The sequence below is a fragment of the Drosophila montana genome, unplaced genomic scaffold (genome assembly GCF_035044405.1).
Source record: "Drosophila montana isolate Dmon_TW-CO22-7 unplaced genomic scaffold, ASM3504440v1 contig_1853_1, whole genome shotgun sequence".
NCBI lineage: Eukaryota > Metazoa > Arthropoda > Insecta > Diptera > Drosophilidae > Drosophila > Drosophila montana.
The window spans coordinates 812,909-824,946 of NW_026996772.1; the positions used below are offsets into that span (position 1 = coordinate 812,909).

A 12,038-nucleotide genomic window follows, 5' to 3' on the forward strand; every position below is an offset into this window, starting at 1 on the left:
TGTTTATACATAAATATGAGCGCGAGATCTCGCCTGTATTTACATTCATACTTTTTCTTCTTCTTTTGGTATTCGAATACGAGTTTGTGTGGCTGTGTGTGTTTGTTTTTGTAATTAACGCCCCGGCTTTGGGCCACGTTTGTCAGCATTAACTCGTTTTTGCTCACAAATAGATTAATACACGCTAAAAACCTTACAACGACACGAGCCTATGTTTTACCAATTTCGTTACCAAATTTATATATATGGTTATTATTGGGCGAAAATAACGAATGGCGTGTTTTATTTTTAGCTCTTGTCATCTGCTCAAATCATTTGATATTAATTGCCGGCTGCAGTGTATGCGAGCGTCGGCGTGCCATTGACGATGATTGTTATGTTGTTTTTTTGTTGTTTTGCAAAAATTGTTTGTTAATAAGCAGTTTTATATGTATGCTTGTGGCTCGGTTATATTGCCACTAATTGTTTATCAATTACAATTGTTAATTGCTTAATGCGCCTGCAAAGTAATGCGGCATTAATGTAAATTGCAACATTTTTAACATTTGGCAGACAGTGCAACACCATCCAACCAAGCCCAAGGTCTATCTCAGCCTCAGTCCATGGACAATTACTTGCTATTTTTAACCCTATGTGAATGTGTGCCTGTGTGTGTGTCAGTGTACAAATAATTGAATAAAAAGTGAGCAGAAAAACAACAAATAATTAAAAAGTGCACGTGTAGAAAGGCAAACGGAAAAAAAAGCGCAGCAAAATCCCGACGCAATCCTGATCCTCAGCCGTGAGCTGCTTGCTGGGGCGGAGGCTGGGGCTGGGGCTGGGGCTGGGGCTGGGGCTGGGCGTGGGGTCTCAGTCCAGTCGTAACCCTTCGGCAAATGCAACAATTTTAATGAAACAGAGAGAATATGTTAATTGCGTGTGAAACCGCTGCGTCGAGTTGCCAGTCGCTGCGCCTCGCTTTTATTTATTATTATAATTTTACCCCTTTTTATATTTTCCTTTCGCTCTTCTTTTTTTTTTTTAATATATGTATATATATTTAAACAGCACAAATAATGCTGCAAAAAGTGTGCAACATGTGTGTGTGTGTGTGTGTGTGTGTGTGTTTGAGGGGAGTTTGTGGCTGGCTTATCAAAGTACTAACCAGAGCTGCAGTTAGAGAAAAACAGCTTTCAGCGTAGCGCAGAGCGTAAAGTAAATTTGAATATTCGCGAGGAACTAATTCAATTATGTTAACTAGATGAATTAATTGCTGCGTTCCCAAAACAGCAGCAAGGTATCTCATATGTGCATGGTTAATAAAAATATTATTAAAATGAAACATTATATTCATTTCTAACAGATATGAGTTGTCGGATCTCAGTCTATAGAAATAGCTATAATAATTTACATTTGGCCTTGCTATTAGGCTTAACGCTGAGCTTGCAGGCAAAAACAATTTCCAATATAATTAAGTTGTGTGAAAATGTTGTTTATATGCATTATTGTTTTAGGCAGCTGCCTTAAACTACGACTAATTAAATGACCTGATGTTGCCGAAAACAATTTATTTTACTTGTTATCAGTAAAAAAAAAAGTGAATATTTATAATTGTTGTTTTTTTAGCATATATTTTGTATTATAATTATGCCATTAGAATGCGAATTATGCTGTAAATTATTACGTGAAATAAACTCAATAAGTTGTATGGATTTTTTTGTTGTGTAGCAAAAACATGTTGTTTTAACTTTGCATTCAATATGCTGAGCTCTGCGCTCACGGCTAAAGCTTTTCGGGAAAGTTTGTAAATTGTAATTTGGTTTATATGCATATATTTATAGTTTGTAATTTATAATAAATTGATTTTTATATTTTATAATTGGCAATTGCATTGCACATTTGCATGCACATATTAAAATGCTGCATTACCATGCATTTCATCAACTGCAAATCCTAATTTGAATTCGGATTTGTCCGCCATGTCCGATGGAGCCTGATGCAAGGGACTTATGTTAAGCGAAATGCAAAGCATTTCCGTGTGCGTGCCAGCTACTGGGTCCTTGTTGCCCGCTTGTTGCTTAATCCAAATTATCATCATAAGCGCTGCACTAATGAGCACAACTCAACATAAACAGAGAACGGCTGACGGCTGACGGGTGTTGGCCGCTGGCTGCTGGCTGTTGCCCCGCTGGCTGACATGGCTTGATGGCCAAGACAAAGTTGTCCAGCCAGCCAGACGGCAAGTTTTTGAAGTGGCATCAAGCGCTGGCAGGAGCCACGAGCAGCCACGTTGCGACTGCTGACAAGTGCATTTCCATCGGGATAATTGTATTCAAAAAAGAATTTCGCACATTTTGCGACTACTTGCGCGTATGCGTGATATGCGTCACGCATACGCCGCGTCTTCCGTGGCGTTCAACTACAGCCAACGGCTGCGAGCAGCTGAATGTCCTGGTTTCTCCTGGCCATGTGCTAAAAAGGGCCTAAACGAGCCGCCGCTCATTCAGCTTCGTGTCGTTTGTACTAAAAATTCTGAAAGCCGAGCCAATGCGGCACTGGCGCAGGCGCAGGCGCAGACAGCGGCAGCGACGGCGGCAGAGGCAGCGACGTCGCCAGCCAGCAATTGTTGTTGCCAGCTAACAGCGGCGTAACAGCGCCATAACAGCAACGGTGGGAACAGTTTCCTGGAGGGTCACTTAATTGTTCGCGGATTGGCAATGCCAGTGAAAGATGCCATACCAAATCTAAGTGTGTGTGTGTGTGTGTGTGCGTGTGTGTGCCTCTTCTACTACTTCTCATTATTATTTTTTATTTTGCCTCTTGTTTTTGGTTTGTTTAGAGCTCGTGTTGCTGCTCGGGCTTTTTATGCCACATGTCCATGTTTTTGTTTTTGTGTTTTTGCAGCATTTTGCTTTAATGCGTGTGGCATGTTTAACGGCACTTGATGATGCCAGCAACAACAACGACAGCCACAATAACAATTTCACTGCGATTTGTGCGTCGTCGGCGCCGTCTTCTCTGTCAGGTAAAAACACCCAAACGCAGGCAATGCATTTCAATTGCTCGACGGTCGTTGCACTTCATTAAACTCGACATCGACGGCTGCCAGTGCATTTTGCAGTGCTGCCTACCTGCCTGCCAGTCTCAGCATTGAACTGCGCCACGTGACCTTCGCACACACGCCAACAAACACACACACACGCACACACTTGTCTGAGCTGAAATCGTAGCCGTTGCCTGCGCATAGGACACATCACGTAGCCGTCACGTTGGCACAGAAATACAAAAAAGGAAAATATAAAAAAAAAATACCAAAAACAAAGAAAAGCATTCGCACAAAAATCTCTCGAAGTCCCCAAAGGGATTAAAGCGTTGTAATGCCTTTAGCCAGGATCGTATCAGAGATCCTTCAATAAAATATACATGTTTAAGGCAGCGTTGACTGGCTTTCTCAAGGCCCTGCTAGCTAATGATTTGCCCACAAATATTAGACTTTAGTTAAGGCTAGATAAAAGCGTTAAAATGAATAAAAATAAATATAGTTTTAAGCATAACCAATTAAATAAGCTTCGGTGTAATGTCGAAAGCCGTAAAAATGTGAGTTTATATTTAACTGTGCGAACTAAACTAGAATAAGAAGGTAGAGATGCTAAAAAAATAGCGTGTTCTTTCTAACGAGGTAATGTAACAACATAATGAGACTTCTCATATATTTGGGTAATTACAAAAATTAAAAAAATATATATTACGAATTATTTTGGATATATATCAATTGGAGATCAGCCACAAAAGTGATTTGCCAATCAAAAACAAAATCTAGCTTGTCTGACATTTGTTTATTTCAATCAGAACAAATTAAAAGAAAATTGCAAATTTATTTAACATTACATTAAATAACATAACAAAATATTTGAGCTGATCGAATAGACGTATTCATATTCTTATTGTTATTGATAAATTGCTTGTAAATATGTCAAATGAAGACTACATAGAAAGGCTTCTACAGCCTGGGGATAGTGCAAAAAACAACGAATGTGAAATTAAGAGCGAGGCAGAGAGTGCAAGGGGAGAGAGAGAGAGAAGTAGGGGGTAGCCAGGGACAGCGCAAAATGATTAGGTAATGCAATTTTCCGAGCCGTTTCAGTTCCGTTTTTTTTTTTTGGCAGATTTTCGACTGGCAGAAGCTGAACCAAGTGACCATTTCACCTGTCCATTGTTTTGTCACTTTCAACCACATCACCTGGAAGTGACTGCCAAAAAAAAGCCGAAACGAAAGAAACTAAAATAAAAAATGTACCCAGCTTTTGCCTTGTATGTGCAGTTAGCTATGAACAGTACACACACACATACACATAGACAGTCTGCAGCTGTGTGCGTGTGTGTATGTGTGTTGGTGTGTTGGTGTTGTGGCATTTTCCAGTTATTTGCAGCATGCTTATAGGCATTTGACAAAACTGTGGCCGAGGTGAGGCTGCTATTTCACGGCTGGCTACCTCCCAGTAGCAGCCCTAGTTTGCAGTTGTGTTTGGAACTGGCCGCATGTTTTGAGTTTAGTTTGAAAAGTAATCGAATGTTATAATTTCCATTAAACTGATTTCCCACGACAAATGCAAGGCAAACAAGCCGAGTCAAACCAAACTAACAGACGTTGCAATCTTGATGAAGGTGCGCGCTGGAGACTGAGGCTGATGCTGCTGTATGTTGAACGTTCGCCAGCCGTTTTGACTGGCTTGCTGGCTGGCTGGCGAATGGCCGTGTCACACTAATGTACTGCACGTCAGCTAAAAGGAATCGAAAGGCAGCCGGGCAGCCGGGCAGCCAGTTAATGGCAACATGCATAAAAAGCTGCCCGGAAAGCCACGTGGCTCTCCACGGACATGGACCTGGTCGGGGATTCAGCTTGCCTTGACTCGCCTCGACCCGGCTCGATTTGACTCCATTCGGTGCGCTTCATCTCGCAAATGAAATATAAATTAAATTAAATTCCAAAAGTGCAAGACGCTTGGCCGGCACATACATAAATCAACAGCTCAAAGTGCAGGCCAAATGTCAACCATCTCATCGATTGCCAATCGCATAATACACAACGCTCCATGCTGCATGCTGCACGCTCCACGGTTAACGCCCAACGCGCATGCCACATGCCACAAGGCACCAGGCACTTCGCACTATTCGCATTGCATACTTTGTGGCAACTGCAGCGATCAGCTGGGGCCACAGCACAAGCAGCTCACCAGGGACCCTGTCAGCGCATGATGCAGCTGCCTGATGAGCAAGTTCCGCGGCTCGCTCTGTCACCAGTTTCTAGCACTAAGTTTTAGCGCTGGACAACAATCGATAGTGGCTTTAACTGCATATATCGATTGTCCGATAGTCATGCTATCGACGCTGTTTGTTAATGTAATATATGGTCGTGGTAATGCATTTCTTTTATTATATTTTCAACTGTGCCTAAAAGCATGCAAATATGCAGAATAAAACATATTTTTGTATACAACTTAACTCGTCAAAGATTGACACTTACAGCAGTGTTGATAAACGATAAAAACAAATAGATGAAAATGTTAACGAAAAGTTTAGCAGAAACTAACTGTCCATTAGCGTGAGCACTATTGACATTTGAATTGTTATGCGATTAATATCGCATAACGCCAACGATAGCCTTACAGCAGTCTTGCAGTTAACTTTAATAATTGATAAAATACTTTAAAGCTCTTGAGTATTCACCCAGATCTGTGAACTTTGTAGAAGAAACTAAGCTATATTAGCCTTCCAAAATCCTTAGATTGCAACTGTAATAAGTTGGTAATTTGTAAAATATTAATTTAGTTAATCTGATTTAATCTAACCAATTGAAACGTAAAATGGAAAATTCAATGAAAATCTTTTATGTACCTACAAATTTTTATATTAATTTGTTTTCAATATTTATACATTTTCAGATTTTCCCTCACTTACGCATGATCGCACAACGTGCAGCTTGGCCATGAATGAGCTTTGGCCTGGCGTTGCCACCTGACGCCATTGAAGAAAACCTCCACAGGGCAAAAGCTTTCCTCAGCCGCTCAGTTGACTTGCAGCTCTGTTTTTCGGCGATCGTCGCACGGCAGTTGGCATTTGGGTAAGTTTAGTAAGTTTAGTACACAAAAAAAGTAAATAAATAAATAAAAATGCGAAGGCGCACATAAACATAAGAATAAGTAAAATAATGCCTGAGCTCGGCTGTTGTTGTGCCGGCAAGACCAATGTTTTTTCGCCGGCTCCAGCGACAAGCTAAGCGCCAGTTCTGCTCGGTCTGGACTCACTGTCACCTGCGCCTTATGCAAATCGCTAGGGACAACAACAACTACAACAACAACAACAACAATAAGAACAACAATAATAACAATTAGAATACCCGCAACAGCAGCAGTAACAAACAACTGGCAATAATTTTCACATTTCCGTTACAAATAAAAACCTATTCACTTTGCTAATATGGCCGCAGCGTTTCATCCGGTGTTGGCTGCGTTTCGGCTGCAGGTGCTTCAAAACTTTCCGCACGCAATGCAATAATTTGCCCGAAGGCCAAGGGTCGTGCAATACTCTAACTGGCGCCGCGACTGTGCAGGCTTTATGCTTGAGAGCAGTGTTGGTTAAAAAACAACTTCAACTCTAATCCACCCGCCTAACCCAACACTGTTCTGATTGGGGGCTAGTTTAAAGAACATTTAAAACTATTTTTACGTTAAATTCAACACTTTGTTGTTTCTACTTTAATGAATTTCGTATAATGATGCGAATAATGAAAATATCCAGGGTTCGGTTCACGGTTCAAACCAAATTCTCGCCATATGGTTCGGTTTGTGAGCCTGAATATCCACATATGTGTGCCAAGGCTAAGGTTCATCAAATTTCTTTATATTTTCAATATTAAATTTATCTGAAAACCAAATGCATTATATTCACATATGATTAACGTTAGCGCAATGCCAAAAGCTTAAAAGTTATGGTAGGAAAAATTGAAATTATTTACCAAACTCTTGATTGAAAAAATTTGCTCCTGTTCAGGCTGAGGTTCGGCTCTTTTTATGCAACTAATCCAGCTACAAGCTTATGCTTAATAAAAGTTTCAATATACGATATAAAAAACTAGTTAGCGACTAGTTAACTATTTAATCTCAGCCCATTTTCTCTAATCCCTAACACTTTTGAAAAACCCAATCAGCCCGATTGATTATATTTCTGTCTAAAAACGGGCTTAGGTACGCTCATTGGTCATATTATTCCTCGCATATAACTAACTTTTTTCTTTGGGGTCCTTTGTATTAAGGCCCATCTTAAGCTAGACGGCTAAAGCTGCTTTTATCGATAGCTGTGTTGCACAACAAATTAGACCGCCACTAAAGTGTGTTCAATACACATACTTCAATGAATTCTAACAATTTACTACACTAATTTATGTTAACATTTAAAGACTCGTAAATAAATGTTACTGTTGAAGCTTTTGAATGAAATCAACATATGTCTTTAAACACATCTGGCTCAGGTTATCGATAAAAGTGTTGCACAACAAAATAGACCGTCAATTAAGTTAACTTTAGTATATTCGAACAGTTAATTAACCTAATTCATGTTCACAATTGAAGCATGTAAATAAATACGTATATCTGTTTCTCTTGAATCAAGTCAATATATATCTTAATATATATCTGGGTCAGTTTTCGATAACAGTGTTGCAAAACACTAAAGAGCTGCTGTCAATGCAAACACTAAAATAAATTTTAGCACTTAATTAAATTAATTTGTGTATACATTTTGAGCATATTAATAAATGTATTTATATATTTATATATATATATCTACATATTTCTATATCATATATATACATATGTGGTGCATTTTATCGATAACAGTGTTGCACAACAAAATATACCGTCACTAAAGTACCGCTGTCAACACACACACACACACACGCACACTTTAACAAATTCTAACACTTTACTAACCCGATTCGTGCTTATATTTGGAGCGTATTAATAAATCAATGTATGTATATCTAAAACTATAATAGCTCCTCAAATCTGTATCTCCCTGTGCATATCTCTATATAAATATAAATACGTGTAGCTGCCGCAGTCAGAGCATTTTTGCGGCGACTTGTTCGCGCACATAGCTGAAGCTTTGGCCCTCACCTAACCTCTATCTATCGCATTTGTTTATATGTCAGTTAGTCAGTCAGTCAGTTGGACGTCTGGACGTTTGGACATTTGGACGGTTGGAAGGTTGGATGGTTGGATGGTTGGTCGCATTTGCAAGTCGTTAAATGCCTTTGTTGCCTCTCATTGTCGTGCTGCACACTTGCAGCTGCAACAGTTTTGCTGTTCTGCTGTTGTTGCTGTTGTTTGTTTCGTGTCGCTGGCATTGTCAATGCTTCGACTTCCTTCCGCTTTGGCTAACAAATTTGCGTCGTGCATGCAGGCCAGGCAAACATAATCATCATTATTGCTGCAATCAGCATATTTGGCAGGCTTAAACCGGCTGACTGAGCGCAACCCACCGACTGCCTGCCGCCTGCTGCCTGCTGCCGATTTGGCGTCCTGCTGCCATTCTTATTTTGTTCATCCTGCGGGACATAAAAACAACAACAACAATATATATTTATATATATAACGGGCACGGAAATATTGTAAATTTTATGCCCCTCGCTGCAACTTGAACAAGAACTCGGTTGGGTTTTAGTTGCCGTAGTCGCCATAGTTGTGGTTATGTTTAATATCTGTCATTAAAATTGTTGTTTGTGGCGCAACGTGCGCCCCTCCTGTATGTGTGTGTATTTGTGTGTGTGTGTGTCCGACTCCACTTGACTCAGCAACAGTGGCTGCAACAGGAGTACCAGCGGCAGTAGCAGCAATAAATGCATGCCCCAAAGCCCCCCTCAAGTGCGTGGGTGCTTTCACTGCGTGCCTGTGCCACTTAGGCGCATCCTGAATCCTTTTCCACTGCAGCCCCAAGTCACAACACACACACACACACACACACACAAACACTCACGGGCACACACATACTTGTGCATTATGCAAATATTGTATTGCTCGTGTGTTTCTATGGCATTGCACGATAAGAATCCATTGCGCAAAAATTAATTAGTCAATTTGCATGAAATTTATGTACAAAGCGCGAACAAACGAAACGTATTCTGATGTATTATGCACACAGGATCCATCCTGCCCCCAAATGGAAGGGGGTGCGGTGGGCATACACAGGCAACTGGCTCCCCCAGTCAAAGGGATAGTTGAGAGCTGTCGAAGGCGGTCAACAAGTTAGTTTAGTTTTGTCCTTGCTGTTGTTGCTGCATAAAGGGTTCAAAATGTCAGCTAACTGCTGAATTATGCTGAAGTGTAAGCTTACAAATTACCCACAACAACAAAATACAAAGGCATTTGAGTAACATTCAGCACAAAATGTGAAGCAAATACCTGAATTCAAATCAGTTGAAATTAATTGTAAGTGCAGCTGATGTATTTATATATACATATATCCATTTGCCGCTTATGAAATATTTAAATCCTTTCGTAATATCTCAAGTTATACCTAACATGGATATTCAAAAATTAGTTTGTAGTCCATCGAATTAAGAACCAAAAGTTGATGTAGTTTTCTGCCAGTTTCGTGCCATTGTCTGGAACTTGAACCTCATACAACCTTTGACCTGCATATTTTTATGTAAGAGCGAAAAGTGTGAAAGTTGTCTCAAAATAATTAAATGAATAAAGATTTTTGAAAATAAGCTTGAGGCCATTTACGAATGGAATTTACCAAAAAAAAACTCCTTAGACCTACAGCACATAAGAAAATTTCCGCTCTGTTTTATATATAGATATAGATACTTTCTAGCGAAAAGAGAAAACATTTGTTGAATTTGCCTAAAGTCTGTTTTTATTTTTAGCATAAAGACGAGACATGCTAAAGTACTCACTCATCAAAATTTAATATACAAATTTAAATCAAATTAATTTTAAATCCAAGTACTTATGGCACTTGAGCTGGTTATTAGCTGGGCCGTATGTGGGGCACACATGCGTGCATATATCTATTCATAGATGTATAAAATAATAGGTATTCTTTTATTGTTTCTGCTCCAAGAGTTCTGATTGCGAATCAGTTTTGAATGGGCCTTGGCTTTATTTATGTTGAAAATAGATCTAACCTGAGGGACGCAGCGCTCACATACCATATTTGATAACGGCAGCTCAAATACTTGCTGGCCTGCGAGTCACATAAATAATCAAACCGTGTGTGTGTGTGTGTGTGTGTGTGTGTGTCATGGACACATTAGGTACAAAGTTGGCTGTGATTCAGCTCTGTGGGATGTCAACGCAGCAAATAATTGAGACATTCAAAGATCACATTGAAACACACAACCCCAAGCACAACAATTACAAACAACAACAACAAATAAAAACAAACAAAAAAAAACCCAAAAAAAAGTAAAGTAAGTTAAGAGAGAGAAACATATATTGGGGCTGAGTAGCTAATTAATTTTTCCTGTCCTCTCTCTCTCTCTCTCTGTCTCTTTCACTCTCTCACGCTCTCCCTCTCTCTCTCTCTCTTTCTCTGTATCTGCGTCGCCCAGAATGGCTATGCACTGGGATGTTAAGTGCGACGGATGCGATAAGACGCACCTGATCCACTATCGGTACAAGTGCCTGCGTTGCGCCAATTACGATCTGTGCGCGATGTGCTATGAGAACAAGGTGGAGACGGGACGACATAGCAGCAATCATCCGTTCCAGTGCCTGCTGGATCGGGCCGCGCGCGAGCTGTTCTTTGCCGGCGAGGAGATACCGGATCTGTGCGCCGACAGCTTCACTTGCCCCTTCTGCGGCAAGATGGGCCACGCCGTCAAGGAGCTGGTCAAGCACGTACAGGCCAAGCATCGCGGCGACACCACGCCGGTCATCTGCCCGCTGTGCATTGCGGTGCCGTCGGCGGACACTGTGCGCATGAACAACCTGGTGAACCATGTCTCCCTCATGCACGGCACGGGCATATTGCGTATTGGCGGTGGTGCTGGCAGCACACAGGTGCGCACCACGGGCTTTGACTTGCCACCGATCGGACTGGGTCAGGCGCAAGCTCAGGGCCAGAGTCACGGTCAGGGTCAGAGTCAGGGTCAGGAGAGTGAAAACGCCAGCCATGGGCTGCGCAGCCGCAGTCCACCACCGGATCCAGCGCGTTTCGGCTTGGCCACCGGCCAATGGCCAGTGAGCCACGGTCACAGCTTGGGCAGCAGCGCATCCCAGGAGGAGGACTTTTATCCGGACTCATGGCTGCCGGAGCTAAGCTCACTCAGCGGCAGCATGCACACCATGCGGGACACCGATCTCGATCTGGGTGGCCTAGTCGACCATCCGCAGCAGCTGCGACGTGCCACGCCCCTCTCGCTGCTGCATCAGGAGCATCAAAGCCTAACCCAGCGCCTCAACCAGAACCCCTCCGAGCCGCCGCATGCCATAGAAGAGGACTTCAGTGACATCGAGCCCGATGACATTGCCGGCAACGAGCCGACCTCGTCAATTTAGTTGATCCGCCCACCGCCCCACCGTGGATCGCTGCAATTGCTTGGCTTGTTCTTTTCGAGTTTTGTTCAAAATTTATGTTTCTATTGTTACCGCAGGCAATTGTTTGGCTCACTAGCTGCCAGACACTATACGCGCTCCTTTCTCAAATAAATGATGTGCGTATTAAATTTGAAAGCTTTCGGATTACCTTCAACATCAACGATTAACCATTTCTATGATTCGATATCCGATTGATTTGTACTCCAAATCTTGACTCCAAAGAACGCATTTCATGTTTCGATATATTCAAGAATAGCTTGCATCAGTCCTTGCAAGCCCGAAAAATCTCGTTGATTCGGTTCTCCTTTAAAACCAACTCCTTTTCTTGAGGCTTGGATTGTGAACCTATTTTAGCACATACTTAAAGCCAAGTTTTAGTTCAAGCCATATATTCTTTAAATTATTATAAATGTATTATATTTTAAATTTGCAGCTGCCCGTTGTACTGAAAATATT

At 41.4% G+C, this 12,038-nt stretch overlaps 1 protein-coding gene across 2 annotated transcripts; it reads left to right on the forward strand.

The window, feature by feature from the left end:
• The first annotated feature begins 7,869 nt into the window (after positions 1-7,869).
• LOC135441132 (E3 ubiquitin-protein ligase KCMF1) lies at positions 7,870-11,710 on the forward strand. Of its 2 annotated transcripts, none has more exons than XM_064700613.1 (2): positions 7,870-8,007; positions 10,595-11,710. In XM_064700613.1, the coding sequence occupies exon 2, from the start codon at positions 10,596-10,598 to the stop codon at positions 11,541-11,543; it is 948 nt and encodes a 315-aa protein (XP_064556683.1). In that variant the 5' UTR covers positions 7,870-8,007; position 10,595; the 3' UTR covers positions 11,544-11,710. The 2 variants fall into 2 exon arrangements, with proteins under 2 accessions (XP_064556683.1, XP_064556682.1); XM_064700612.1 differs by lacking the exon at positions 7,870-8,007 and adding an exon at positions 10,320-10,453.
• The last annotated feature ends 328 nt before the right edge of the window (positions 11,711-12,038 follow it).